The sequence below is a fragment of the Saimiri boliviensis genome, chromosome 6 (assembly GCF_048565385.1).
Source record: "Saimiri boliviensis isolate mSaiBol1 chromosome 6, mSaiBol1.pri, whole genome shotgun sequence".
Taxonomy (NCBI): domain Eukaryota; kingdom Metazoa; phylum Chordata; class Mammalia; order Primates; family Cebidae; genus Saimiri; species Saimiri boliviensis.
In genome coordinates this window covers 24,487,339-24,514,566 of record NC_133454.1, presented here as the reverse complement: position 1 = coordinate 24,514,566, position 27,228 = coordinate 24,487,339, and the positions used below count along the sequence as shown (strand labels likewise).

The 27,228-nt window shown below is 54.7% G+C and overlaps 1 protein-coding gene across 4 annotated transcripts in view; it reads left to right on the top strand.

Annotated features, from left to right (window-relative positions):
• The window catches only part of MYO7A (myosin VIIA), a 94,983-nt gene that overhangs the window by 48,231 nt on the left and 19,524 nt on the right, over window positions 1-27,228 (top strand). For all 4 annotated transcript variants that reach the window (XM_074400415.1, XM_074400414.1, XM_074400413.1 and 1 more), the window contains 17 exons: window positions 1,817-1,954; window positions 3,816-3,974; window positions 4,422-4,514; window positions 6,569-6,663; window positions 8,236-8,320; window positions 8,902-9,120; window positions 9,541-9,648; window positions 10,562-10,771; window positions 11,096-11,299; window positions 11,566-11,742; window positions 12,201-12,290; window positions 13,697-13,824; window positions 18,110-18,236; window positions 18,798-18,917; window positions 19,503-19,676; window positions 20,516-20,743; window positions 24,451-24,621. In XM_074400415.1, coding sequence (XP_074256516.1) covers window positions 1,817-1,954; window positions 3,816-3,974; window positions 4,422-4,514; window positions 6,569-6,663; window positions 8,236-8,320; window positions 8,902-9,120; window positions 9,541-9,648; window positions 10,562-10,771; window positions 11,096-11,299; window positions 11,566-11,742; window positions 12,201-12,290; window positions 13,697-13,824; window positions 18,110-18,236; window positions 18,798-18,917; window positions 19,503-19,676; window positions 20,516-20,743; window positions 24,451-24,621 — 2,526 coding nt within the window. The remainder of the gene's footprint in view (window positions 1-1,816; window positions 1,955-3,815; window positions 3,975-4,421; window positions 4,515-6,568; window positions 6,664-8,235; window positions 8,321-8,901; window positions 9,121-9,540; window positions 9,649-10,561; window positions 10,772-11,095; window positions 11,300-11,565; window positions 11,743-12,200; window positions 12,291-13,696; window positions 13,825-18,109; window positions 18,237-18,797; window positions 18,918-19,502; window positions 19,677-20,515; window positions 20,744-24,450; window positions 24,622-27,228) is intronic.

Here is a 27,228-nt window from a genome sequence, read left to right as displayed (position 1 = left end):
ATGCCGAGGTGTGTGTATGTTGTATGTGCACACATGCATGCATGTACTCATGTCAGGGCTGGGTACAGCCCAACTTGGACAGCTCCCCTCCAGTGACTGGGGTCACCCAGTGCTGCTGCTGGATCAAGTTCAGGGCAACCCCAGGGGCCACAGATCTGACCATCACCCTACTGCAGTGCAAATACTCCCCAGCTTCTCTGGGCAAAATCCTAGAATATATTCCAAATAAAACGAAATTGGAAAGCAGTGCCAATTTCAGAATAGCAGGCACTGGCTCTTTCTTAAAGGCCTCATCGCAGTCTGGTGGCATATTACCTGAATTTAGTATGGGCATAACACCTTTGTCCCCCGAAATACCTCACACATCTACATCTGCACCCCTGGTTTTTGATGCTGCAGGATATCAGATGAAATGGTGACATTAAAAATCTTAAATCTGGCCGGGCACGGTGGCTCAAGCCTGTAATCCCAGCACTTTGGGAGGCCGAGGCGGGTGGATCACGAGGTCGAGAGATCAAGACCATCCTGGTCAACATGGTGAAACCCCGTCTCTACTAAAAATACAAAAAATTAGCTGGGCATGGTGGTGCGTGCCTGTAATCCCAGCTACTCAGGAGGCTGAGGCAGGAGAATTGCCTGAACCCAGGAGGCGGAGGTTGCGGTGAGCCGAGATCGCGCCATTGCACTCCAGCCTGGGTAACAAGAGCGAAACTCCGTCTCAAAAAAAAAAAAAAAATCTTAAATCTTACGATATTAATCAAATGAAGTCAAATCAAATACAATAAGAAATTCTCAACCAAATGAAAGTGGCCAGGAAGACAATCATCAAGACGCTTTGGAACAGAACCTGGTCTCTGTGTCCAGCTCCTATCGGTCCTGCCGCTTGGCTTCCTGTTTGTTTGCAGCTCAGGCCTTCCCCGACCTCATCTCACAGTATTCTGAGGGAACCCCAGTAGGGCAGGGAGGCACAGGGGGCTCACTGGCTGCCGGGAGCACCCAGGCAGCAGCTGCTGGAGCACAGCACCCCTGGGTGTGTCAGTGCCACAGCGAGGGGACAGGGGTTGGGGGGAAGCAGCTTGTGTGCCTTCTTAGGAGGATTAGCCAGGCCTGCCCTGCCCCCAGCCTGCTGCTGCCGGCTAAGCCCAGGAGGAGAGAGGTCACAGCAGCTCCTGCCCCTCCTCCTCGGGCTTGCCCACAGGTTCCCAGAAGGCGGCACTACCTTCCGAGGTTGTTTACTGAAACGTGCCCTGACCTCTGATCCTTGTCACAGCCTGGTCAGATGGATAGATGGCATCACCTCCACTTAGGAAACTGAGGCTCCACACCATTTAGTGACCTGCCCAAGGGCGCACAGCTAGAAAGTGGCGGGCCAGGGCTTGAATCTAGGCTTGTCTAACCCCTGTCTCTAGAGATGACCTCAGGGTCCTGAGGTGACCAAGTCCGATTACTCCTTTATACAGGGAAAGGGGGATGCGACTCAGAGAGGGACGACCCCCTGCTCAGAGTCATCCAGCGCACCAGGGGTTGGGGCAGGCTCCCAACTTCCAGTGCAGAGATCTTCCTGCAGGGTTCACTTCCTCCTGGCCCAGAGGTGGTACCTTTGGAAATCCTGGAAGGCTTCCCAGAGGGAGTGTCTGGGGTCCATGCTCCAGCCCAGATTGTGGGGAGAGACAGTTTGCAGGAAAACTTTGAATGCTGCCCTGTCCCTCAAACCCTGACCCCGCTGCCCTCCCCTCCGGCTTCCTACTGGGCGGCTCCTGGGAGGCTGGATTGGGGCAGGCACAGCCCCTCCTATTGCTGCCGTCCGTCCCCCCAGGGCGCCGAGACCAGGAAGCGTTCACCCACACTCAGCAGTCAGTTCAAGCGGTCGCTGGAGCTGCTGATGCGCACGCTGGGTGCCTGCCAGCCCTTCTTCGTGCGATGCATCAAGCCTAATGAGTTCAAGAAACCCATGGTGAGTGGCCCTGGCCTGGGGTTGGCCGGTGGAGTCTGGGGTGATATGGAGGGGCTGAGTCAAAAATGGGGTAGGGTGCGAGTGAATGATGTGAGACTTTGTCCCTTTGGGGAATGAGGGGCACCCAGGGAACTTATGAAACAGGGTCCCCTATTTACTGGAATTAGCAGGTGCCTTGGAAAGAGCCTAGACTCTGCAGGGGGTTTGCGGCAGGTTCAGATCCAGGCTTTACCACTTACAAGTGGCGACTGCAGAGAAGGCGCTTTCTTCTTTTATGCCTCAGTTTCCTCATAGATGGAAATGGGACTGACCGTACCTGCCTCCTGAGGCTATTCCATGCGGTAATGCTTGCAGATGCCCGCACCCAGCAAGTGCTCAGTGATTGGCAGCTGTGGTTCTTGCTGGGGCTGCTTCTTTGAAAGCCCCCTTCTCCTTCGGCCCAGCTCAACCATAGCTCTTCCTGGAAGCCTCCCCCATCCCTCTGGCTGCTTGGGATATCCTCATTCTTGACTTTTCTGAATAACATTTGTTGGGCCCTTTCTGTGTGCCTGGCATAGGCTGGATTGTCAGTCCACAGCCCCCTTCAGTCTTCTCAAATAGCCTGTGAGAAAGGGGCTTGGTGGTCCAGGTTAGAGATGCAGGACTGGGGCTCAGGGAGGTTAAGGGGCTCAGGCTGGGACCACCTCGCTGCAAGCCCTCTCCTTCCCCAGCACAGGCTCTGGGAGGGTTGTTTACCCCAGGCCTACAGGGAAGCTTGGGGGAAGCTGGGGCCTCGGGATCTGGGGGAGGGGGGAGGGAAGGAAGGCCAGGGAAAGTGGCCCGGAGGGAGAGGAAGCAGGCTGCGGAAGCTGACAGCTGCAAGCGCTGTCCCCTCCCGCTGTCCCCTGCCTGAAAAACATTCCCCAGAGTGGACGAGGTCTGTCCCCTTTAGGACTCAGGTCTCCGGGGGCCTGAGGGTCGCAGAGGGCTCCAGTGAGCTCTCCCTCTAATGCAGGGGGTTCAGGGGCCTGAGACCAGGGCGGTTGGGCACAGTCTCCCCTGGCTCTGAAGTGGGAATCTTCTCTCAGCCCAGTCCTCAGCATCTGTGGACTGGGCCTTGCAACAGCCTCCTCGAGGTTCTCCTGCCTCCCTGGCCTCCTGTCCTGCCTCCCCCGGCCCCCAACAACACTGTTCTCAAATGCAGACCTGGCCCAGTCTCTCCCTGCTCTAAACCTTCCCTGGATTCCATCATCCATGGATGAGGCCCCAACATAGCCCCGCAGCCCAGCACCTGCCTTCTACATTTTCTCCCCGGCCCCTCCACCACCCAAACCCCGGGGCCCTTCAAAAAACGTGCCTCTTCCTGAAGGCAGCTAGCCAGTTGTCTGAATAACTACAGATCTACAATGGCTGCAGCGTGGAAGGTACTCCCTGGGGCTGTGCAGAGCACCCTTTGCCTGTACAGCCGTAACTTGGCCTGGACCAGCCTCTCTAGCTCCCCCAGGGTTCCCAACAAAGTCCTGTGCTTCCAGACTTCCACACCTTTGCACACGCTTTCCTCCTCCAACCTTGCAATACTCCCCCTCCAGTCAGGGTTAGGGGGGTAAAGATGCCTCCTCCAGGAAGCCACCTTGGGTGTCCCAAGGGGAATTAATCTATGTCATCTCTGTGCTCCCAAAGCACACAGCTCCACCATGACAGGCCTCACTTTATGCTATTTTGTGGGTTTGAGCTGCAGATCCAGGTGCCGGTCCCGGCTTTGCTACTCCTGTGCCATGGGGCCTTGGCCTTCTGAGGCTTTGTCTGGGCTGGTCAAGTGCACAGCAGGGCCGCCTCCCAGCAGGAGCCTTGGCCCTGACACCCTTGGCTGTGTGTCCGGCAGCTGTTCGACCGATACCTGTGCGTGCGCCAGCTGCGGTACTCAGGCATGATGGAGACCATCCGAATCCGCCGAGCCGGCTACCCCATCCGCTACAGCTTCGTGGAGTTCGTGGAGCGGTACCGTGTGCTGCTGCCGGGCGTGAAGCCAGCCTACAAGCAGGTATAGGGCTCGGTGCACAGAGGGCAGGAGGGGAGGGTCCCAGCTCGAGCTGGGCAAAGGCCCCAATTTTCTTATCGGGACCATGGGTGGGGCTTGACATCTGCTCAGCCTCTCAGGTGCAGCATGGAAGATCGGGGGTCCTTTATGGGAACGAATCAGTGGGCTTCAGTTGCTGTGTCCAGCTGGGGACGACTTCACACGTGGTGGTATAAGGAACAAGACCAGGCCTGCCATGTAGGCCCTGGATGTCAGTTGTGAGAAAGGATTTTGCAATCATACCATCCAGCTGAGCTAAGGAGAAAACAGGCTCAGAGAAGGCAGGAACCAGCTGAGGTCACACTTCAAGTCAGGGGCAGAGCTCGGAAAGAGCCCTGCCTCCTGGCCTCGGGGACACTCCAGAGGCCTTCCCACTGGCCCATTCCCTTGTGTACCCCACCCCCACTCCAGGGAGACCTTCGAGGGACGTGCCAGCGCATGGCTGAGGCTGTGCTGGGCACCCACGATGACTGGCAGATCGGCAAAACCAAGATCTTTCTGAAGGTAAGCACGGACGCCTTCGTTGGGCTGCCTAGGGAGGCTGTGAATTCCCGTCATGTGGGGTGGGGTGCTTGAGAGAGGGAGGCAGTGCTTTGAGATCCTTCCTGCTGGGCTGTGGTATGGCTGGAGGAGCAGGGTGGGATCTGGCCTCTCCGGTGGGGAAGGGGAAGTTGGTATTTGAGATCATCTACCACCTGGGAGCGGGGTCAGAGCACTGACCACAGGTTAGAAACCACACGCCAGGGGTGAGCTGTCTCTCAGGCCCGCGGCAGGGAGGCAGGGGTGCTGCTTGCCTCGGGGCTCTTTCTGAGCCTCATTTTCCCATCTGTAAATTGGGGTATGCCTGTGTGAGGTCTCTTGAGTGTATCTTTAGCTTCCTTCCTATGGTTTCCTGCCTGGGCCGGGTCCATCCCATGCTGGGGTCTGCAGCATGCCACCTGTCCATCACTCTGTAGGGGGTTCAGCTCCCGTTGCTGCCTGGGCAGCTGGGGAGGGACGCAGGAAGCGGGGCCGTGCAGGAGTCGTGGAGTTACAGCGTTGGAGAGACGGTGGGAGCTGGCAGTGGCTGGGCAGCCGCAGCAGGGACAGTGCAAGCTCCACGCGCTGGGCTTCCCCATTTGCATTTCCGTGGTACTAGATTTCTGGCTGTCCCGGGTGACAGGGCAGGGCTCCTTCCTCTGGTGTTGGGGGTTGGGTCTGGTCACTCCAGGACAGCTACAGGAGGAACAAGAACCAGCTCTGAACTGGAGGGAGCCTGAGGCCTCTTCTAATTCTTCTCCAGCCAAGGGGCTTTGGGCCAAGGCCCTTTCTCTCCTTGCACCTGCATTTCCTCATGGTCAAGATGTGACAAATGTTCCCTGCCTGTGCCTCCCACAGCTGTCAGCCAGAAAGCACATTTGGTGTTCCATGCCCTGGATGGGGGCTTTTCATCCATGATCTCATTTATTCTTTGAAACAGTCCTGTGGAGAAGGAAGTATTACGCCCATTTCACAGGCTCAGAGAGAAGTGAGTTGCCCGAAGCCAGGCTGCTAGGAAGCAGGGAGCAGGGCTTCCATCCTGGGAGGGGCTGATGCCCAGTCCCTGTGTGGGCAAAGTGGGGAAGGCAGGAATCACGATGGCATCTAGTGCCAGGGAACTCAGAGGAGCGCCACCAGCCCCTGACTTACACTGCTAGGCTCTTCCGATATGGCCATGGTTTTGGAAGTCCGAACATGCTCATTCATCCATTCATTCATTCAGAATGCCTTGGCTGAGCATCTCCTCTGTCCAAGCCCTGTGTGTCCATGAATATCTGATGGATGTGGCTCCCTCATGAGACTCTGTCCTCCCCAGGGTCAGGGGCCATGTCTCCCTGGTTCATTGTGGCAGCCCCCTCCCCTCCCCAGCACCTAGCACAGGGCTGGCACGTGGAGACATTCGCTTCTTATGTATTAAATGAACCAATGAAGTTTTGTCCAGCTAGAGTGAGGGTTGGGATCTCAGAGGTGAGGAGAGACGGCTGGAAAAGTTGGCAGGGCCTGGATCATTGGTGGCCTTTAGTGCCAGGGTGAGGAGCCCAGGCTTGGCCTTGGGAACCATGTGTCACTGTAGGGTCACCATTCAGGTTGTGTTGAGGAGGGTCCCTCTGGCTGCTTCTGAAGGAGGGCTAGAGGGGGATCCAGGGTGTCTGGGAGACCTTCGGTTAGGAGGCAGCTGCCAAGATTCAGGAGAGGAATGGCAATAGCCTGGCCCAGGTGAGAGACTGATGTGACAGAAACGTCTAGAAGCAGGGGACTCGGGCAGATTGGCAATAGGGAAGAAGCCTTCCAACCCCATCCAGAGAGATTAGGCACCTTCTGCTCCATTTGTACTGCCTGGACCTCTAGGAAACAGCCACAACCCCGTCTGTCCTGGTGGCTGTGGGAGGCTGCCCCAGGAGCCAAAGCTAGCTGGGAGCTCAGATGGCCCAACTGAGTTCTAGACCTGGGATCCCAATGAAGGAAGGGAGGCCCAGCTGGGACTGAGCAGGTGGTAGAGGAGATCTTATAGGGCACTGCTCAGGAGCTCTGCCTCCTAGGACCACCATGACATGCTGCTGGAAGTGGAGCGGGACAAAGCCATCACTGACAGAGTCATCCTCCTCCAGAAGGTCATCCGGGGGTTCAAAGACAGGTGCGTGTTCCCAACGGGTCCTCTCCAGCTCAGCCCAAACTCAGGCGTGTATGTGGTGCTTGCCTCACCTCTGCTCTGCCCACATGAACAATAGGAAAAGAAAAACATGTTTACCCGTAAAACAAGTGCATACACGCATAGCATGCACACACGATCATGGAAACACAGAGGAACATAGCTACACGGTTTACATGGGCCCATTGTGCCATGTAAGCCAAATAATGCAATATATTCACCTACATACACACATGCACATGTAGATACATGAGGCTCATGTGTGAGCCCACTGTTCATTTCAGATGCTGATGAAATTTTGCAAAGAGGAAATTTGAGATTTTATAAATTATTAATGCAAAATGTGTCTCATATTCTATGTAAGGGATATGTGTACACCTGCAACAATTCACAAATATGCAGGACTGACTCCAAAGTGTGAGTCAAGCTCTGCAAAAATCCCACAACCCACCGCTTTGTAGTTCATATGGTCAGTCTCTTCCTTCTTCCAGCCATCCAGCCAGCTATCCATTCATCCACTCACCTATTCACCCACCCACCCACATCCACCCACCCACCCATCCATCCATTCATCCATTCATCTGTCCATCCATCCATTCACCCACCCATCCATCCATTTATCCATCCATCCACCCACCCACTCACCCATCAATCCACCCATCCATCCATCCATTTGTCCACCCACCTATTCACCCATCCACCCATCCACCTATCCATCCATCCATCCATTCATCCACCCACCTATTCACCCACACACCTATCCATCCATCCATCCATCCATTCACCCACCCAGCCAGCCAGCAAGCCATTCACCCACCCACTCACCCATCCACCAATCCACTCACCCACCCACTCATTCATCCACCCATCCATCCATTCATCCACCCATCCATCCATCCATCCACCCACCTCCACTACCACAGTTGCTCATTTGCTGATGTGTGTCTCTAAGCATTGGCTTGTTGGCTCACTTGCACACTGACATACCTAACCTTCACTTTTCCTTTATTTATTTCTACATTCAGCAGACCCCCACTGTCTGCGTGTGGTTTCTGTCCTCTGTCAGGCTGAAGATGACTGTTCTCCTGTAGAAGCAGCCGGCTGTGTGCAGGAGGAACAGCTCTGAGCTCACATAGAGTCAGAAGACAGGGGCTCTAGTACTAACCTATCAAGTCTCAGTGGTCCCATGTATAAAATGAGGAAGTTAGACTATTCGAAGCTTTTAATCTTCATATTATTTTAGTTAGTTATTTGTTCATACATTTATTCATTCAACAAATACCTTTTGACTGTCTACCTTCATGGGCTTATGTGACAGGCCTGTGAGGCAGGCAGGGCAGGCATTATTCTACCCATTGTACAGATGTGGAAACTGAGGCACAGAGTTTATGGGCCTTGCCCAAGAGGCACAGAGGTTATATGCCTTTCCCAAGGTCACATAGCCAGGAAGTCATGGAGCTGGGACTCAGCGTGCCCTCTGGATCCCAAACCCCCCTGTACCCTGGTTGCCTCTGGATACTGCTCTGAGACTCACCTGCAGCACTGCTGCTGTTTCAGGTCTAACTTCCTGAAGCTGAAGAACGCTGCCACACTGATCCAGAGGCACTGGCGGGGCCACAACTGCAGGAAGAACTACGGGCTGGTGAGCCTCCCCACGGGCTGCGCTTGCCCCAACAGGCCTTTGAACCCAGCCTTGCTGCCATGGCAGCGGGACTGGCCTGCACCCAGGCAGCACAGCCTGGCCTCGTTGGCCTCCTGCCACCGCCCTGGCCAGCCACTACCATTCCTCCAGCCTGAAGTCTGGATCTGGCTCTTGTGGCTTCTTCCAACTGGCCAGCAATGTTATTGCTCTCCTTCTGGAGTGTTTTGGGGGGTTGGGAGCACTCTGGGATTATTAGAGATCTCAGAGGGGGCTGGGATTGGCTGGGTCACATGGACCTCTGCGCAGCAGCTGGGCTTAGAGTTTGTGGGGGCTGGCTGGGAAGCAGACTGTTAGTTGCCGCTCCTGATCTGGGATTCTCACAGGGGGACCCCAAATCAGGGAGAGTCAAGGTCACCTCCTAAAAATATGTTGCCTGAGAGGAGACAGAACTTTCTAACAATGGGGAGGCCCTAATCTGGGGGTGCTTCTCTGAGAGTGGAGGCCAATGCCATGAAAGCTGCAGGCAGGGTCAACCTGGAAGGGGACAGCAGGCTCTGAGCATCGCGTGGCTGTCCTTGCAGATGCGTCTGGGCTTCCTGCGGCTGCAGGCCCTGCACCGCTCCCGGAAGCTGCACCAGCAGTACCGCCTGGCCCGCCAGCGAATCATTCAGTTCCAGGCCCGCTGCCGCGCTTACCTGGTGCGCAAGGCCTTCCGCCACCGCCTCTGGGCTGTGCTCACTGTGCAGGCCTATGCCCGGGGCATGATCGCCCGCAGGCTGCACCAACGCCTCAGGGCCGAGGTGAGGGAGCAAGTCCATAGCACCCACAGCTCTGAGCCCTGGCAGGGAGGTGTCCATGCGTCACCCTCAAGTGTTGGCCAGGAAGCGGGGCCTAGGGAGGGGACCTGTGGTTATGCCTGCTCTGAGGAGTGCACAGACCTGGGACCAGACCCTCATTTCCATCCTCCCAGCCAACAGATTCCCAGTCACCCTTGGGAATCTCTGGGAGACCGAGGCAAATCTGACCAGGCTGTAGGTGGTGCCTCCAGCCCTCTGGGTGACCTAGAGAATTTCTTGGTTGCCTCACTTGTCCTATCTGCCAAATTATTTGGCAGTCATGCCCAGCTCCAGAACTCAGAGTGGGGCTGGGTGGAGCTGGCGGGAATCCCTGTGACAACAGCAACACATATTTCCGTGCCCCTGGGATGCCCCTTCCCTCAGTACCTGCGGCGCCTCGAGGCGGAGAAAATGCGGCTGGCCGAGGAAGAGAAGCTCCGGAAGGAGATGAGCGCCAAGAAGGCCAAGGAGGAGGCCGAGCGCAAGCATCAGGTGGGCCGAGAGCCTCCGGGCGCCTCAGGTGTCCACGCACTGGCTTGTCCCCTGCCTGAGGCTGACTGCTCATCTGTCGCCTGGCGCCTCAGCCTTCCTTCCGCGTCCTTCAGAGTGGCTGCACTGGACCCGCTTGGCCAACGTTGCCCGAGTTCTTGCTGGGCACCTGGCCCTGTGCCATGCAAAAGGACAGAGGGCTGTGGTGGCTCCAGAGGGAGAGGCCCAGGCCCTCAGCAGCCTCTTTCTAGTTGAGAGACAGCACCCTGATAAAAGCCCCAGCCAGCTAATGGCACAAGGGTGCCAACGCTGCCCGATAGAGAGCCGCCAGCCACAGTGGCTAGTGAACACTTGCGGCGTGGCCCGTCCAAATGACACAGTGCTGTTAAGTGTGAAATACACACTAGATTCTGAAGACTTGGTGGGGGAAAAATGAATATAAAATATCTCAGTATTATTTTTATAATGTGGATTACAGGCTAAGATAATATTTGGGAAATACTGAGTTAAGCAAAATGTATTACTAAGATTAATCCCACCTATTCCTTTTTGCTTTTTAAAACGTGGCTACAACATGGGTGGCTCGCATTATATTTCTGCTGGGCAGCACTGGCCTAGAGCCTCAAGCCAGTGGCTCTGGGATGTCTGGGTTGGTGTGGTCCCCATGGAGCAGGCTGTCTGGAGAAGGTGGCTCCCCGAGAACCCTGAAGGATGGGCAGGATTGCTGTTTGGCTTGTGGAGAGGCCTCTGAGTGGCACAGAGGTGGGGAAGTCAGACGCTCCAATTCTCCCCAGTCGGCAGGAGGTGGGGGACTGAGGCTCTGGCTGCTTCAGGGGCTCCCCAGGGAGAGCTTGTTCCCTGAGGCTGTGGCACTGGGGGCTGACCCCCTGTCTTCTGTGTCACCCCCACCGCCCAGGAGCGCCTGGCCCAGCTGGCTCGTGAGGACGCTGAGCGGGAGCTGAAGGAGAAGGAGGCTGCTCGGCGGAAGAAGGAGCTCCTGGAGCAGATGGAACGGGCCCGCCACGAGCCTGTCAATCACTCAGACATGGTGGACAAGATGTTTGGCTTCCTGGGGACTTCAGGCGGCCTGCCAGGCCAGGAGGGCCAGGCACCTAGTGGCTTCGAGGTACCAGGCTGGGGATAGGGGCTCCAGAGGCCCCCACATGCTGCTTGTGCTGATCCTCCCTCCTCCTGTGCCTTTGGACTTGAACCCTACCCAGCCCCTCTGAGCAGTGGAGAGCAGGGTGACCTGGCCCAGGGCCTGGCCCTCTCCAAGGCCGTTCGCAAGGTGTTTTTTTTTTGGAGATGGGGTCTCACTCTGTCACTAAGGCTGGAGTGCCGTAGCATGATCACAGCTCACTGCAGCCTTGAACTCCTGGGCTCAGGCAGTCCTCCCGCCTGAGCTTCCCAAGTAGCTGGGACTTCAGGGCATGCCTCTTGTCTCCTTCAGGACCTGGAGCGAGGGCGGAGGGAGATGGTGGAGGAGGACCTGGATGCAGCCCTGCCCCTGCCTGACGAGGATGAGGAGGACCTCTCTGAGTATAAATTTGCCAAGTTTGCTGCTACCTACTTCCAGGGGACAACCACACACTCTTATACCCGGCGGCCACTCAAACAGCCACTGCTCTACCATGACGATGAGGGGGACCAGCTGGTGAGGCCTGCCTGCCACACTAGGTCACTGCTAGACAGGGCCAGAGCTGGGGCTGTGGACTCTGCTGCTGGTGGTGGCTGTAGGTGCTGAGAGTGGTGGATCCCTGGGGGCCAGGGACGAGGTCTGACTATAGTCTCCACTGTGGCGCCTAGCCTGAGGCCTGACCATGCAGTAGGGGGTCAGCGCTCTCCCCAAAGCACCAGTTCATTTTGATGGCTTTAGCAATGTCTTCCTTTCTGGCCCCTGACATGCACGCTCTGCCCCAGGCAGCCCTGGCGGTCTGGATCACCATCCTCCGGTTCATGGGGGACCTCCCTGAGCCCAAGTACCACACCGCCATGAGTGACGGCAGCGAGAAGATCCCTGTGATGACCAAGATTTATGAGACCCTGGGCAAGAAGACGTACAAGAGGGAGCTGCAGGCCCTGCAGGGCGAGGGCGAGGTGAGGCCAAGGTGACCTCTGGCTGATGTCCCTCCCAGGCTGACGGGGAAGGCTGCTGGCATTGGCAGCCTTGGGCTCCTCTGCAGAAAAAGGCTCCTATAATTCGTCTTTGCCTCACCGACCCTGCCTCCCACCCTCTTTTGTCCACTTGTGGGAACAAATGTGTGAAACTTTTATAAAGTGCTGACCATAACGGAGGGGCCTCATGGCAGAGCGGACAGGGACTGTGTGGTTGGAGGCAGCTCCTATACTATGTTTTTCTGAGTCTCAGTTTTCCTGACTGCCAGTTGGCTGGTGGGGGTGCAAGGGTAGAGGTGAACGGGTGGTGGGTGGCATTGTGGGGGCACCCTGTAAGCTTCATGCGGAGGCGAGAAGGTCCCCAGATAGTCCTGCTCTCAGGGGGTCTCGTCAACGCTTTCTGCTGAGATACTTGACCCTGATCCCTGCTGGTCCTGCAGGCCCAGGTCCTCGAGGGCCAGAAGAAGAGCAGTGTGAGGCACAAGCTGGTGCATTTGACCCTGAAAAAGAAGTCCAAGCTCACAGAGGAGGTAAGAGCAGACTCTGGGGGTCTGGCAGCCCACGGGTGGCTGCCTTAGGCGGCTTAGACTGGAGCACAGCTGAGCTGGGGGGCCCCGGGAGCAGGAGCAGGAGTGGACACTGTCTATCCTCAGGGGTCTTGGCTGGCCAGGGACGGGACAACGTGGGTGGGTTGGTGGGTGATCAGGGAGACAGGAGTGCCTGAAGAAGGTGGGATCTCAGGTTGGGGTAGGGAAGGGCTTCCTAGAGGGGCACTGAGAGCAGGAGAGGCCATAAGGCACAGGTGAGAGGGAGCACACTTTCAGCCAGGGCGCCGACCCGAGGCACTTAGTCCAAGGCTCTTAGAGGCATGGGAGCTTTTCTGTGGGACAGGAGTGCTCACGGAGCATGGGCGGCATTAATTTATTTGAATTCATTCTTCAGTCACCTTGCCTTTTCTGGGCACAGTCCCAGCCCTTGTGCTCTGGGCTTGTCCAGGCTGGTGTCTGTGTGGCAGGGGAGGATGCAGGGGAGAGACAGACACAAACCAAGGCGTTCACAGCCCACACGTGCACATGCCAGTTCCTCTGCCTGAAACGCCCCCTTTCTTTGCCTGGGGTCACCTCCTCCAGGAAGCCTCCCCAAGCTCTCCACTGCAGAGTCAGGGGCTTCCACTTCACCTCTGCCCTCGTCCTGTCCCCACCCGAGGCACACATCCAGCCTTGCAGGTGCGTGGCCTCAGATTTGAATCTCATCTCTGCTGCTCAGTATTCAAGGGACCCACGGAAGAAAGTGGCCACTCTGTGGGGTCCTGGGAAGATGGTGGAGATGGCAGCTGAGGGTGTTCAGTAAACATGAGGGCCTTCCATGGTGTTCCCCGTCTGCAGCAGCCGCTCCTGCCACTCAACTCTCACTCACTCCATCCTCTGGACAGAGCTCAGGGCTTGTGCTGTGGGCTGTGTGGGATGAGAGAAGCATCGCATAAGAACCGGTGTGAGGCCGGTCGCATCAGGGCTAAGGGTGTTGGTGGCAGGGTGATGGGGACCGGTGGTTGGAACCTGAGGGATACTCTGGGTGCCACAGTTGTGTGTGGGGGCCACCCCAGAGAGATAAGGGTCCTGCTTGGAGTCAGAGGAGCAGGTCCGTGTGCTAGCTGAGAGGACCTCCCTGGGGTGCAGGGTATTGAGGACACGGCAGAGGAGCTCTGTCCCCAGAAGCAGGTGGCACTGGGCCAGTGTGCCCCGGTTGTGTGGGCCAGTTATTGGCCCAGCATCTGCTGTGCACGTGGTGGGGGTGATGACAGTGGTAGGGAGCCCGGTTCTTCTGCTCGCTCCTTAGATTCTGCTTTGTGGGGAGCAGGCAGCCTCAGGTGCTGGTGCCCTGGCTGGCAGAGGCAACGCCCCTAACTTCACCTGCCCTGTCCTGCCCTTTGGACCAGGTGACCAAGAGACTGCATGACGGGGAGTCCACAGTGCAGGGCAACAGCATGCTGGAGGACCGGCCAACCTCCAACCTGGAGAAGCTGCACTTCATCATTGGCAACGGCATCCTGCGGCCAGCGCTCCGGTCAGTGCTGGGATGCAAAAAAGTTGTTCCTATTTCCTGGAGGGTCTTGCCTTGAAGCTGATGGCTGCCGACTGCTCAGAGCGGTGGTTGCTGAAGGTTGGGATGGCTGTGGCAGTTCCTTAATAAGACGGCGGTGAAATTTGCTGCATACATGGACTCTTCCTTCCACACAAAATTTCTCTGTAGCATGCAATGCTGGGTGACAGCATTTTACCCACAGTAGAACTTCTTTCAAAATTGGAGTCAATCCTCGCAAACCCTGCTGCTGCTTTATCTATTAAGTTGATGCAATATTCTAAATCCTCTGTTGTCATTTCAACAATGTTCACAGCATCTTCGCCAGTAGATTCCATTTCAACAAACCACTTTCTTTGCTCATCCATAAGAGGCAACTCCTCATCCGCTGAAGTTTGACCATGACATAGCAGCAACGCAGTCACATCTTCAGGCCCCACTTCTCATTCTTGTTCTCTTGCTATTTATTTCCACCACCTCTGCAGTTACTTCCTCCTGAAGTTGAACCCCTTAGTCATTCATGAAGGTTGGAATCCCCTTCTTGTAAACTCCTATTAATGTTAATAATCTGACCTCCTTCCATGAATCATGAATGTTCTGAACGGCATCTAGAATAGTGAATACTTTCCAGAAGGTTTTCAGTGGATTTTACTCAGATCCACCAGAGGAATCACTATCTATGGCAGCTATAGTCTTACAAAATGTCTTTTTTTTTTTTTTTTTTTTTTTTGAGATGGAGTCTTGCTCTTGTAGCCCAGGCTGGAGTGCAATGCCACAATCTCAGCTCACTGCAACCTCCGCCTCCTGGGTTCAAGCAATTCTTCTGCCTCAGCCTCCTGAGTAGCTGGGATTATAGGCACCTGCCACCACACCCAGCTAATTTTTGTATTTTTTTTTTAGTAGAGACAGGGTTTTGCCATGTTGGTCAGGCTGGTCTTGAACTCCTGGCCTCATGATCCGCCCGCCTTGGCCTCCCAAAGTGCTGGGATTACAGGTGTGAGCCACCGCACCCAGCCTAAATGTATCTCTTAAATAAGACTTGAAAGCCAAAATTACTCCTTGATCCATAGGCTACGGAATGGATGTTGCATTAGCAGCCATGAAAACAGCATTACTCTCCTTGTACATAATTCCTAAGGGCCCTGGAATGAAGGATGTTTGGAATGGTCAATGAGCATTGGCTTCAATTTAAAGTTAGCAGCTGCATTAGCTCCTGACAGGAGGGTCAGCCTGCCCTTTGAAGACTTAACTTCTCTCTAGCTATGAAAGCCCAGATGATATCTTTTTCCAATAGAAGGCTGTTTCATCTACATGGAAAATCTGTTACTGAATGTAACCACCTTCATCAATGGTATTAGCTAGACCTTCTGGAAAACTTGTTGCAGCTTTTCCATCAGCACGTGTTGCTTTACCTTCCACTTTTATATTTTGGAGACAGCTTCTTGCCTTAAACCTCCTGAAGCAATCTCTGTGAGCTTCCAACTTATCTTCTCCAACTTCTTCATCTCTCTCAGCCTCCACAGAGTTGAAGAGAGTTAGAGCCTTCCTCTAGATCAGGCTTTGGCTTAAGGGAATGTTGTGGCTGGTTTGATCTATTCAGACCCCTAAAATTTTCTCCATATCAGCAAATAAGGCTGTTTCACTTTCTTATCGTGTGTGTTCACTGGAGTAGCATTTTTGATGTCTTTCAGGAACTATTCCTTTGCATTCACAACTTGGTTAACTGCTTGGCCCAAGAGGCCCAGCTTTTGGTCTGCTTTGGCTTTCAACATACTTTCCTCTCTAATCATTTCTAGCTTTTGATTTAAAGTGAAAAATGTGTGACGCTGCCTTTCACTTGAACACCCAGAGGCCATCGTAGGGTTATTAGGTGTTCTAATTTCAATATGATTGTGTCTCGGGGAGTCGAGAGGCCTGAGGAGAGGGAGAGAGGTGGGGGGATGGCTGGTCGGTAGAGCAGTCAGAACACACCTAACATTTATCAGTTGGGTCTGCCGTCTTCTGTGGGCATGGTTCATGATGCACAAAACGATTACAATAGGAACATTAAAGATTGCGGATCACAGATCACCATAGCAAATCTAATAATCATGAAATAGTTTGAAATATTTCTAGAATTGCCAAAATGTGACAGAAAGTGAAGTGAGCACATGCTGTCGGAGAAATGGGGCTGGTGGGCTTGCTCCATGCAGGGTGGCCATAAACCAATTTGTAAAAACGCAACATCCGTGAAGTGTAAGAAAGTGAAGTACAGGGAAAAGAGGTGTGCCTGCAGTAGTGACCTCATGCCCAGGCTTGTGGGAAGATAAAGCTAAGAAACGTGTGTAGCACAAGACCTGGAGCATGGTAAGCGCCCTGTGGATGGTAGCTTTGATCATCATCCAACACGCATTTCCTGCTTTAACCCCCTGCCGCCAGCTCACCTGCAGTCACCCACCCCGGGCCCATGGTCAGGGTTACTGTGGGCTGCGTGCCTGGGAATCCTGCAAGTGCTTCCTTCCCCCTAGACCCAGGAGAGGCCTTTACCCAGGTCCCTGGGGTTTTGGGGAGTTGAAGGGAAGACCCAGGAGTCACCAGGAGCCACCAAAAAAATCAACTCAGGTGGAGGGCTAGGACTTTTCTGAGAACAGTCTCTGCACAGGACAGGTCAGTCGGGAGAGCTGAGCTGATGCTATGAATGTGTGTGTGCTGGTTGGGAGGACAGCAGGATGGGGTGGGGATCGAGCCCCACTTTCCTGATGGGGAAACTGAGGTCCAGAGTGGGGAAGAGACTTGCCCAGGGGTCACTTGACTTCCTGCCTCTTGCCAGGCCCCCCTTTTATTGCTCCTCAAGGCCAATCACTACTTCACCAGAGGTGGCCACACCACCCAGGGTCACCCGCCAACAGGATGAAAAAGCAGCTGCTGCAGGCATGTCTCCAGGGCAAGAATTTGCCTCCAAATTATCTCCCCATCATAGCTAAAGCTGGCACTTCTAGAAAACACGGTGCCAGGAGCCCTGAACCAAGAGTCCAAAGGCTAGGGTGTCAGCTCTTTGAAGGGCCTTGCACGGCTAATCCCTCCCTGCTCTTGGCCTCAGTCTCCTTATCTGTAAAGTGAATGGGGACTCCCAGCTGCAGGTGATAACATTTCACTAGTCTGTGGCAAGGTGGGAAAAGGAGGGATGTTTCTAAAGCTAAACGTGTTTTCTTTAAGGGACTGCTCTGAGATTTTGCCGTTCCTACATTTGGAATATTTAAAATTACCTTTGTTTATGAAATAATTGGGATCTAGATAGTCGGCAGGTTGTGGGTGTTACAAATGTTCTCATTTATCCTGATTAAATAAAATGGGTAACTTCCGAATTTACTTTGAAATTGTCAACTCAAAACTGGTGAGCCACTGAATTAGGTCATCCCAGCCCTGTCCTTTGAGAGAGAAGAGCAGCAATGAGTGCCCCCTGGCGGTCACTGCATCGTCATGGCTCCTGCCCCTGTCCTGGAACAGGCAGCTGCAGTCTTAGAGTACCCAGTGTGCAGAAGAGAAGAACCGTTCCCAAAAACAAGGACGGCAGTAGTTGCGGCTGGCATTTATGAGGGGCTCACTGCACGTGGCACTGTGCTAGGTGCGTCATAAGCCTTGGCTCATTGATCTTCACAGCAGTCTTGTAAGGATTCCTTTAAAATGAACACCAAAAAATACCTTGATTGTTTTCCTCCCATTACAAAAGTCATGCATTCAAACAGTACAGAAATTGGCTTAAATGTTCAAACATCCCAGAAATATACCAGAGACAAAGTTTCTACTCATTCCATCCCCCATTGACATCCCACGATGCCTTTCCTGTTTTCTGCTGTCTCCATTGCCATGGGTAGAAGCTGCACCTGCTGCCAACGTCTATGGGCTGGTGTCAGAGAGGCGAACTCACCTGCTTGGGCCACCACTGGTCAGGAAGGAGGCGAGGCAGGGACTGTGCTCCTTATCAGCATGATCACCAGTAGTTGTGGCCGCTGAGTCCCGAGCAGAATACTCACCACCCTGGGTGGTGGGACCCTGGCTGTGGGATCTGGATTGGAGTTGGAGATGTGCTTTATGCCTAATGATCCTGTCTCCAAAGTCAGACCCCAGCCTGGGCTCTACGCTGCCACCTGGCGTCACTCTGCCTCCTCCTGGGTGGTCTTGGCAAATTGGAGGGGACAGCTATGTGGTGTCCCACCGGCTGCTGGGAGGAGGTAGGGGCCGGTGCTGTTCTCTGGGTGATTCCCTCTCCCTTGCCCCATTGCCTGTCCAGGGACGAGATCTACTGCCAGATCAGCAAGCAGCTGACACACAACCCCTCCAAGAGCAGCTACGCCCGGGGCTGGATCCTCGTGTCTCTCTGTGTCGGCTGTTTCGCCCCCTCCGAGAAGTTTGTCAAGGTAGGAAAGTGCTTGGCGTCCTGGAGTGGGAAGGGGAGCTAGGCCCTGTCCCAGCACTGTGGGGAGAGCAAGAGCCAGGGGCTCCAAAGGGCCTGGTCACGAGGCCCACCTGGCCACCCCACCCGCTGGGCCCCATCTTCCTAGCACCTCCTCCTTGAGGGAAGCCACCGCTTTGCCCCACACTCCCCTCAGCCCCATTCTACTTAAGAGGACGCTGAGTCTGACAGGAGCATGTCCTGGAACCTCTGCACCCTTGTCTTGGGGCAGGACCTGAGCACTGGGGTCAGAGTGGAGCAGGTCATGGCAGAATTAATCCAACTGGCTGGTGCTGTACAGGGGTACGGGAGGAGCCGCTCGGCTGAGCTAGGGGGAGGTTGGGGAGACTGCAGATGTGCCTGGAAATAGGCAATGGAGGTGTGAGGGTAGGGAAGCCACCGAAAGCAGCCTGGCCTGGAGGAGTGGCCTCCCAGTGGCGGGGTGGGCCTGGAGGCTGCCCTCACAAAACACGTGGCGAGCCCTGGGGCCGCAGTGGGTCTGCTTCAGCGGGTGCTCTGGCTGCAGTACCTGCGGAACTTCATCCATGGGGGCCCTCCGGGCTACGCCCCGTACTGTGAGGAGCGCCTGAGGAGGACCTTTGTCAATGGAACACGAACACAGCCGCCCAGCTGGCTGGAGCTGCAGGTCCGTGCACGTGTGTGCATGTGCTTGTGTGCGTGTGTGCTTGTGTGTGCCTGTGCGTGTGTGCTCTTGTGTGTGTATGTGTGTGTATGCGTGCATGTGCATGAGTGCGTGTGTGCTTGTGTGTGTCCAGTGCACTCGGGTGCCCCAGAAACATTCTCTGCTTCGGGACTCTGGTTCCTCAAGCACCCACCTTCAAGTTCTGGAACCCCAGGCCCATGGGAGCAGAAAAGCTCCCAAAGGATAAGGGACTTCATTTGCTGGGCTTATGGTCAAGGTGACTTGGGCAAGGGAGAGTCCCTCTGTGTCTCAATGGCTTCACCTGCCGCATGGTAAAGGTTATACGAAGCAGAGGCCCCTGGCCCATGGCAGTCCTGACCTCTCAACCCCAGGCCCTGGCTCAGGGGTTCTAAAGGTCCCATTGGGGTGGGGTGCACAGCAGGGCTCCCTAGACACCTGTGACAGGGACAGACAGTGTCCCAGTGAGGTGCTGGGGCCTGGGGCTCCAGGGAAGCTCCCACCCCACAGAAAGCAGAGAGCCAGAGTCCAGAGGGACAAGCCCCACAAACCCTCTTGGGGCACTTCCAGGCCACCAAGTCCAAGAAGCCAATCATGTTGCCCGTGACATTCATGGACGGGACCACCAAGACACTGCTGACGGACTCAGCGACCACCGCCAAGGAGCTCTGCAACGCGCTGGCCGACAAGATCTCTCTCAAGGACCGCTTCGGGTTCTCCCTCTACATTGCCCTGTTTGACAAGGTATGGCCTCCCACAATCGCCTCCTCCCAGCCCCACTCCGGGTCGTCCGGTGCTGCCACCTACTGGCCGGGGCCACTCACCCTGGAGCACCTCGACTTCCCCGAGCCCGCGCTAACTGGCTCTGCCCGACTCCTTAGAACGGCCCAGAGCTCCCCAGCACCAGAGGGAAAGCCCAGCAGTAGGGCGCCCTCAGTCCTGCGTGCCCAGGCCCGGTGATCCTCTCCTGAGCGGGAGGAGGGGCACGGCACAGGCTGATGGGAGGCCTGCGCAGCGCTCGCGTGCAAGTGGAAATGCAATTCCCTGTCCGGTTGCTATGGCGGCTGATGGAGAGACCCCTCAGCAAACGGGAGTTCCTTCACACTTGCCCCCGAGCAGCAGGAACAAGGGCAACCCGCAGACACCTCGGAGGCGGGAGCGGGACGTGGGGCTTGGGTGATTTTGCCTCCACCCCCGGCAACACCGTGCGCAGCAGAGGACCCCACCCCGCCTCCACGCCCGCAGCCCGCACGCCCAGGGACGCACCTTGTGACTGGACACAGTTTGTCTGGATTTTTCTCATCGATGCCCCTATGTTTCCAGGGAGACTCTGTCCAGTTTCCCAAAAGGCTTCCGCTAGAAAATGGGAATTTGCACGTCCCGGTGCCCAGAACTGAGGCTAGGAAGGCCATGGTGGGCTCAGAGCCCAGAGCCAGGATCTGGTGTGCCTCCCGTGCGCCCCGCACGCGTCCCTGCCCCTCGCTGGGCCTCGGTTTTCCGTCTGAACCGACCGTCGGCACCTCGAGGCTCCTCGTAGTCCTTCCCTGACTTCGTGCCTGCTCACCTCCCCGCTGTGCCCGCAGGTGTCCTCCCTGGGCAGTGGCAGCGACCACGTCATGGACGCCATCTCCCAGTGCGAGCAGTACGCCAAGGAGCAGGGCGCCCAGGAGCGCAACGCCCCCTGGAGACTCTTCTTCCGCAAGGAGGTCTTCGCGCCCTGGCACAGCCCCTCCGAGGACAACGTGGCCACCAACCTCATCTACCAGCAGGTGGTGCGAGGAGTCAAGTTTGGGGAGTACAGATGTGAGAAGGTGAGCGGGAGCGGATCTTCCGCCAGGCGGGCTGGACTCACAGCCGCCTGTTTGCCACGCCTGGGCCGAGTGCTCCTCTGTGAGCCATCACGAGCTCAGGCCAAGGCGAGCCTGACTGCGGGCAGGCGCTCTCCAGGCTCCTGAGTGTACACGGCCTACCTCGCGGGGGTCATCAGGAGAGGCGAGGTGGCGGGAGCAAGGGCTTCTGAGGAATGTCCTGAATTCCGCCGGTGGAGGAGCCCCCCACACTGCTGGGTTGACTGTGCTGCTGCAGAGGACGTGCCTCAGCACCTGCTGCACTGCTCTGAGTGGGTCTGGTGAGCGCTGCTCTAAATGAGAAAGATAGCCATTCCCTGAGATCAGAACTTGCAAATGTGTATTCTTTTTTCTCCTTCCGTGGACAGGAGTTAGGCGGTTGTTTTGTTTTTGGTAATGGTAATGCTTGCTATAGTTCCATTGGCGATTGTGATGGATGGATGAGAAAGCAGGTGATGGAAATCAAGGGGATGCTTGCTGGCGGTAACATTGGTAGAGGTAGAGGTAGTGGTGGTGGTGGTGTTGGTGCTGATGGTGATGGTGGAGGTAGTGATGGTCTTGTTGGTAGTGATGATGGTGGTGATGGTGGAGGCAGTGATGATGTTGGTGATGGTGTTGTTGGTGCTGATGGTGATGGTGGAGATGGTGTGGTCTTGTTGGTAGTGATGATGGTGGAGGCAGTGATGATGGTGGTGATAGTGTTGTTGGTAGTGATGATGGCGATGGTGGGTTGAGGTAGTAACAGTGTCGTTAGTGATGATGGTGATGGTGGAGGTAGTGGTGGTAGTTTTTCTTTTTTAATTTTCTTATGTTTATTAAGATTTGAATTATTGTTAAAACGCTTTTCACATTCGCCACATTCATAGTGTTTCTCTCCAGTGTGAATTATTTTATGGTGATTAAGTCCCCAGTTAAGGTGAAAGGTCTTTCGACATTCATCACATGTAAAGGGCCTCTCTAAGGAATGAGTTTTCTGATGTTTAGTCAAGTTTGGCTGATATTTAAAGGTTTTTTTTTTTTCACAAGTCATACGTTGGTAAGGTCTCTCTCCTGTGTGAATTCTTCGATGTTGTGTTCGATCTGACATCCTGGCAAAGGTCTTTTTACAATTACTACAAATAAAAGAGTTCCTTCCAGGCCGGGCGCGGTGGCTCAAGCCTGTAATCCCAGCACTTTGGGAGGCCGAGGCGGGTGGATCACGAGGTCAAGAGATCAAGACCATCCTGGTCAACAAGGTGAAACCCCATCTCTACTAAAAATACAAAAAGTTAGCTGGGCATGGTGGTGCGTGCCTGTAATCCCAGCTACTCAGGAGGCTGAGGCAGGAGAATTGCCTGAACCCAGGAGGCGGAGGTTGCGGTGAGCCGAGATCGTGCCATTGCACTCCAGCCTGGGTAACAAGAGCGAAACTCCGTCTCAAAAAAAAAAAAAAAAAATTCCTTCCAATATGGATTTGTTGGTGGCAAGCAAGATCCTTGCGCTGGGCAAAGGCTTTTTTACGTTCATTACAGGAAAAGGGCTTCTCTCCAGTATGAGTTTTCTGACGTTTATTAAGATTTGAGATGCTTTTAAAAGATTTCTCACAGACATCATGTTTGTGGGGTTTCTCTCCTCTATGAGTTCTTTGATGTAGAATCAATTTGGAGTATGGATTGAATTCCTTTTTGCAATAATTACAGGGGTAATATTTCTTTCTAGTATGAATTAATAGATGTTGAGTTTCTTCTGAGAAATAGCAAAAGGTTTTTCCACAAAAGTTACAGGAAAAGGGGCTTCTTTTGAGTGAGAGTTTTTTGATGCTGAGTCAGATTTAGTCCCTGGCCAACATGAAACCTCTAATGTATAGTGAGGGATGAGAGAAAGGCCTTTTGACGTACATCACATTTGTATGGCTTCAGTCCACTGTGCGTGCTCTAATGTGGCATAATCTTTGAAAGTCTGTTAGAAGTTTCACCACGTTGGTTACATTCAAAGTGCTTATATAGCATGCAAATTCTCTGGAGCATTGTAAATGATAAGCGATGCCTAAAGTCCTTTGTATTTTCACCACATCTGTGGGCTTCCCCTACCTGATGGATTTTCTGATGTCCATTAAGTTGTGAGATATGCCCAAACTCCATGCCGCAGTCACCACATTCATAATGCTGGCAGAAGTACCACGTTTTTGGTATTCTCCATGGTGAAAGCTTTGTCTGAAGGCATCCCCAGATTCCTTGAGGGCACGAAGTGTTGCCAGTGCTGGTTGACATGCTGGGCAGGGAACACCTGTCACCTGTCTCTCCATCATCCAGCGCTGCTTCCCTTGCTTCAAAGAGGACAAGCAAGGAGGAAGGACCCTGAAGACCCTCGATGGCCCTTTTCCGCAGGAAGTAGCTACAGAGAATGACCTCTGCCCCATCTCCCAAAAGATTTCTGGATCCCAGCTCCTTGAGGGAGAAATGTAAGAGTAGACAGTCCGATACGAGCAGGTACCAGCAGGAGGTATCCATGTTGGAAAGAATCCCCCGGAACATGTCTTAGGATGCCCAGTACTCACTCCATGGTTGAGCTATCAGAATGTCGTTAACTAGATCCTGATAAGGAAGGAAAACGGTGAAAGGGGAATTCCTGAGAGCCGAGCAGGCACAATGAGTGCAAAACTGACTCCTGGGGTGGCGGTAAGAAGCAGTGCCACCGTTAGATAGGATTGGTATTGATCACTGGTTCCCGTGCATGTGCATTAAGCACAGTAAGGGAGGGTCCCCCAAACTTTGGTGAGAACTGGATAAAGAACTGAGGCAATAGATGATCACAATGCACAATGTCATGGGGTGTTGCCAGCAGGGTCAGCCCACTTCTCTCCCAGAGTGTACTTGTACTGCCCCAATAAAACTTTTGCTTGGTTTACAAAAAAAAAAAAGAAAAATCATAATGGTGGTGATAACGGTGGTGGGAAGCAAATATTCAGGCAGAATGCATTAGTAGAGACACGTCAGTTGCTAAAATTCTGAAATATTCCAAGCTAGTTTGAAAATACCTATTGCCTTCAAGGCTTCCAAGAGCTTTTCTCTATGCCCTTGCTGCTGGAGGCCTGCGGAGCCCTAGGTAGGCATCACTGGGGCTGCTGTACACCAGGCCAGGCAGAGAAGGGGCAGATGCCCGGTGGCCACTTGGCTCTCTGAACCCTCTGCTGTAGCTCCTGCCAGCTGTTAACCACTTTAACTATCCCCCCAGTGCTTAACGATGGTGATAGAGGCAGTCACCGTGACGCACTTCCCTCACTCTGACCCTCCAGCAGGCCCCAGGTCTCCCATTTTCCAAGGCAGTCACTTCCTCTTCTGCCGTTTGCCGGCTCCAGTCACTGTCTCACCGGGCTGAGTGTGCCATGGCTACTTGATGGGCTGCCTTGCTTTTTGGGTCACTTCCTGTGCCCCTGGGCAGAGTCCAGCTCCATGCCAGCACTAAAGGGACCCAGGAGAAAGTGAGGGTGTGGCTCTGCCTTTGGGGAGCTCATGGTTCCTCTGAGCAGACAAGAATTCCCTGGTGAATCAGTGAGAAGCCTGGGTCCCAAAGGCCGGGCTCTGAGAGCTGCCGGAGGCAGGGCCAGAAGAGGGGCCTGGAGCCTCTGGTGGTTTAGAAGGGCTTCCTGGAGGGCCCGGGCCAATGCATGACTGAAGCCTCCCCCAACCTAGGAGGACGACCTGGCTGAGCTGGCCTCCCAGCAGTACTTTGTAGACTATGGCTCTGAGATGATCCTGGAGCGCCTCCTGAACCTCGTACCTACCTACATCCCTGACCGTGAGATCACACCCCTGAAGACGCTGGAGAAGTGGGCCCAGCTGGCCATTGCTGCCCACAAGAAGGTAGAAGGGCTGGGAGGAGTCGTAAAGAAGGGACATGGACCCAAGCAACCAAGAAGGTCCTCACCTGAAGCTGTCTGCTGGGGTTGCCGGGGGATGGGATGGCACCTGACCTCCAGCCTCCCAGTGGCCCTTCCTTCATTGGCCATCAGCTCACTCATTCTCCTGCCATCTGTGTGCCAGGCACACAGAGGGGATCACACTTAACCCTGCAGCCTCTGTGGGGGCCACAGGTATCGGGGCCCCCTTTCCTGGTCTTGTGCCAGCCGCTTGTTGGTGCTGCAGCTTCCGGGGCTTAGGAGTGGCGGTGGGCGCTAGACACAGCTTCAGGAAGTGCACCTCCTTCTTCCTAAAAGAACTTCAGCCCAACTTCCTGCCTGGGGAGCTTTAGGGACAGGCCCCCTTGACTGCCTTGCTTGGAGCCCAGGCCCATAACCAGCCACGAGTGGTTCCCTCCCAAGCTAAGGACCTGCCCAAGTAGAGCAGGGGTGTCCAGATGGGGAGAAGGTGGGGCACTGGCTGCTGGCAGGGGACCCAAGGCCGCCTCATTTCCATGGCACTGGCTGTGCAAGAGAATTGTCCCTGCACGTAAGTCTAGGGCTCCACAGTCTGACGGCGCCACAGACCTCGAGGCGTCTGTCCTCACCTGGGAGCTCTGTGCCACCCCCTCCACTTGATCCTGTGCCTTCTCTGGTCAGCTCCCCACCAGGCTCTGCCCCCCTGAATCCTGAGTGCTCCCTGTGCCAGCTTCTTCATCCAGGCCTGCTTCCCCAAGGCCCTCACCCCACTGAGCCTCCCTTCAGAGAAGAAGTGTGTCCTCCCTGCCACCCCCGTGCCCCTCAAGTGAGAGCCCTGCTCTTCATCCTCAGCCACCTCCTCTCCCTTGGTTCTCATGTGCTGACACCCGCTGCAGCCTGTCCGGCTGCCTCTCAAACTGCTGCAGCCTCCACCCCCACCTCCTTAAGGACTCCCTTGGGGTTCACTGCCATTGTGGCATGCGGGTGGGGTGCTGTCATTACGCATTCATTTTATTTTGGGCACTTGCCATGTGCTGGGCATCATACCAGGACCCGGAGACACAGCCCTTTGTAGAACAGACATGGTTTCTGCCCTTTGGAGCCCACTGCTGAGCTGGGTCTCTCCTGTCCTGGAGCCCTGGGCCAGGCCCTTCATTTGGGAATCACAGTTTTTGTAGGGCGGGAGGGTGCAGTGTTCATTTTCTAGGTCTGCCATAACCAAGTGCCACGGACTAGGTGGTTTCAACAACAGGAATAAATGTATTTCCTTCCAGTTCTGGAGCCTGGAGCTCCAAGATCAAGGTGTCCACAGGGTGCTTTCTCCTGAGGCTTCTCCCCTCTGCCTGCAGATGGCAGTCTTCTCCATCTGTCGTCACATGGTGACATGTGCACATGCACCTCTGTGTCCACATATTCTCCTCTCAAAAGGTCACTGGTCATATCGGATTACAGCCCACCCAAAAGATCTCATTAGTGACCTCTTTAAAGACCTTATCTCCAAATAGGCTTGCATTCTGAGTTGCTGGGGGTGAGGACTTTAATATGCAAATATGGTGGGGCTGGGGACGGAAGCACACAGTTCAGTCCATAACAGAGAAGTGTTTTGAAAACATCTTATTTTGAAATAATTTCGAATGTGCAGAGAAGTTCCACATTCAAAAAAATAGGACCGCAGCGCGCATGTCACTTCCCAGATTCGCCAGGTGACAGCTGCACTTGCTCTGTGATTTGTCTCTCTGCCTACATATGTATTCTTTTCTCTGAGTCATTTGAGCTTGGGTTGGTGACATCGAGCCCTTTGCCTCTGAATTCTCTCAGGATGGCACCCCTCATGGCCTCTCTTGTGGGTGGAGATGGGGCTGTCTGTGAGCTGGCATACACATGCACCCTTATCTACACCTGTGTCTACATACGATAAAGGCCAGGCTTTCATTCTGACCCTCCAATGTCACCCCAACACCCCAGAGTTCTCCTTAGGGCTTGGGAGAATATTTTTAGAGAAACAATGCTGGTGCCTTTGTATCTTTTTTTTTTTTTTTTTTTTTTTTTTTTGTGAGACAAAGTCTCACTTTTATCCCCCGGGCTGGAGGGCAATGGCTGGATCTCAGCTCACTGCAACCTTTGCTTTCCAATTTCAAGCAATTCTCCTCCCTCAGCCTCCTGAGTAGCTGGGATTACAGGCACCTGCCACCATGCCTGGCTAACTTTTATATTTTTTAGTAGAGACAGGGTTTCACTATGTTAGCCCGGCTGGTCTCAAACTCCTGACCTCAGGTGATCTGCCTGCCTCAGCCTCCCAAAGTGCTGGGATTACCGGCGTGAGCCACTGTGTCTGGCCTTGTATCTTACCAAGAGCGTGGCAGCACCCCTCACGGCCCACCTCACCACCAAGCTCCAGTTCCCCCTTGGCACACTGATCTAACTCCCAGATTTGCCAGATCGGTTTCCTGCAGTTGTGGCTACACTCTGTCCCCAGGACCTGGCTCCCCACGCTGTGTCCCCATTCCCTCTCTTCCCAGTCTGCCTTGCGCATGCCTCCTGCTGACCAGGGGCCTTGGGCCTCCCACATGCTCTGGCTGGAATCCTTGCTTCC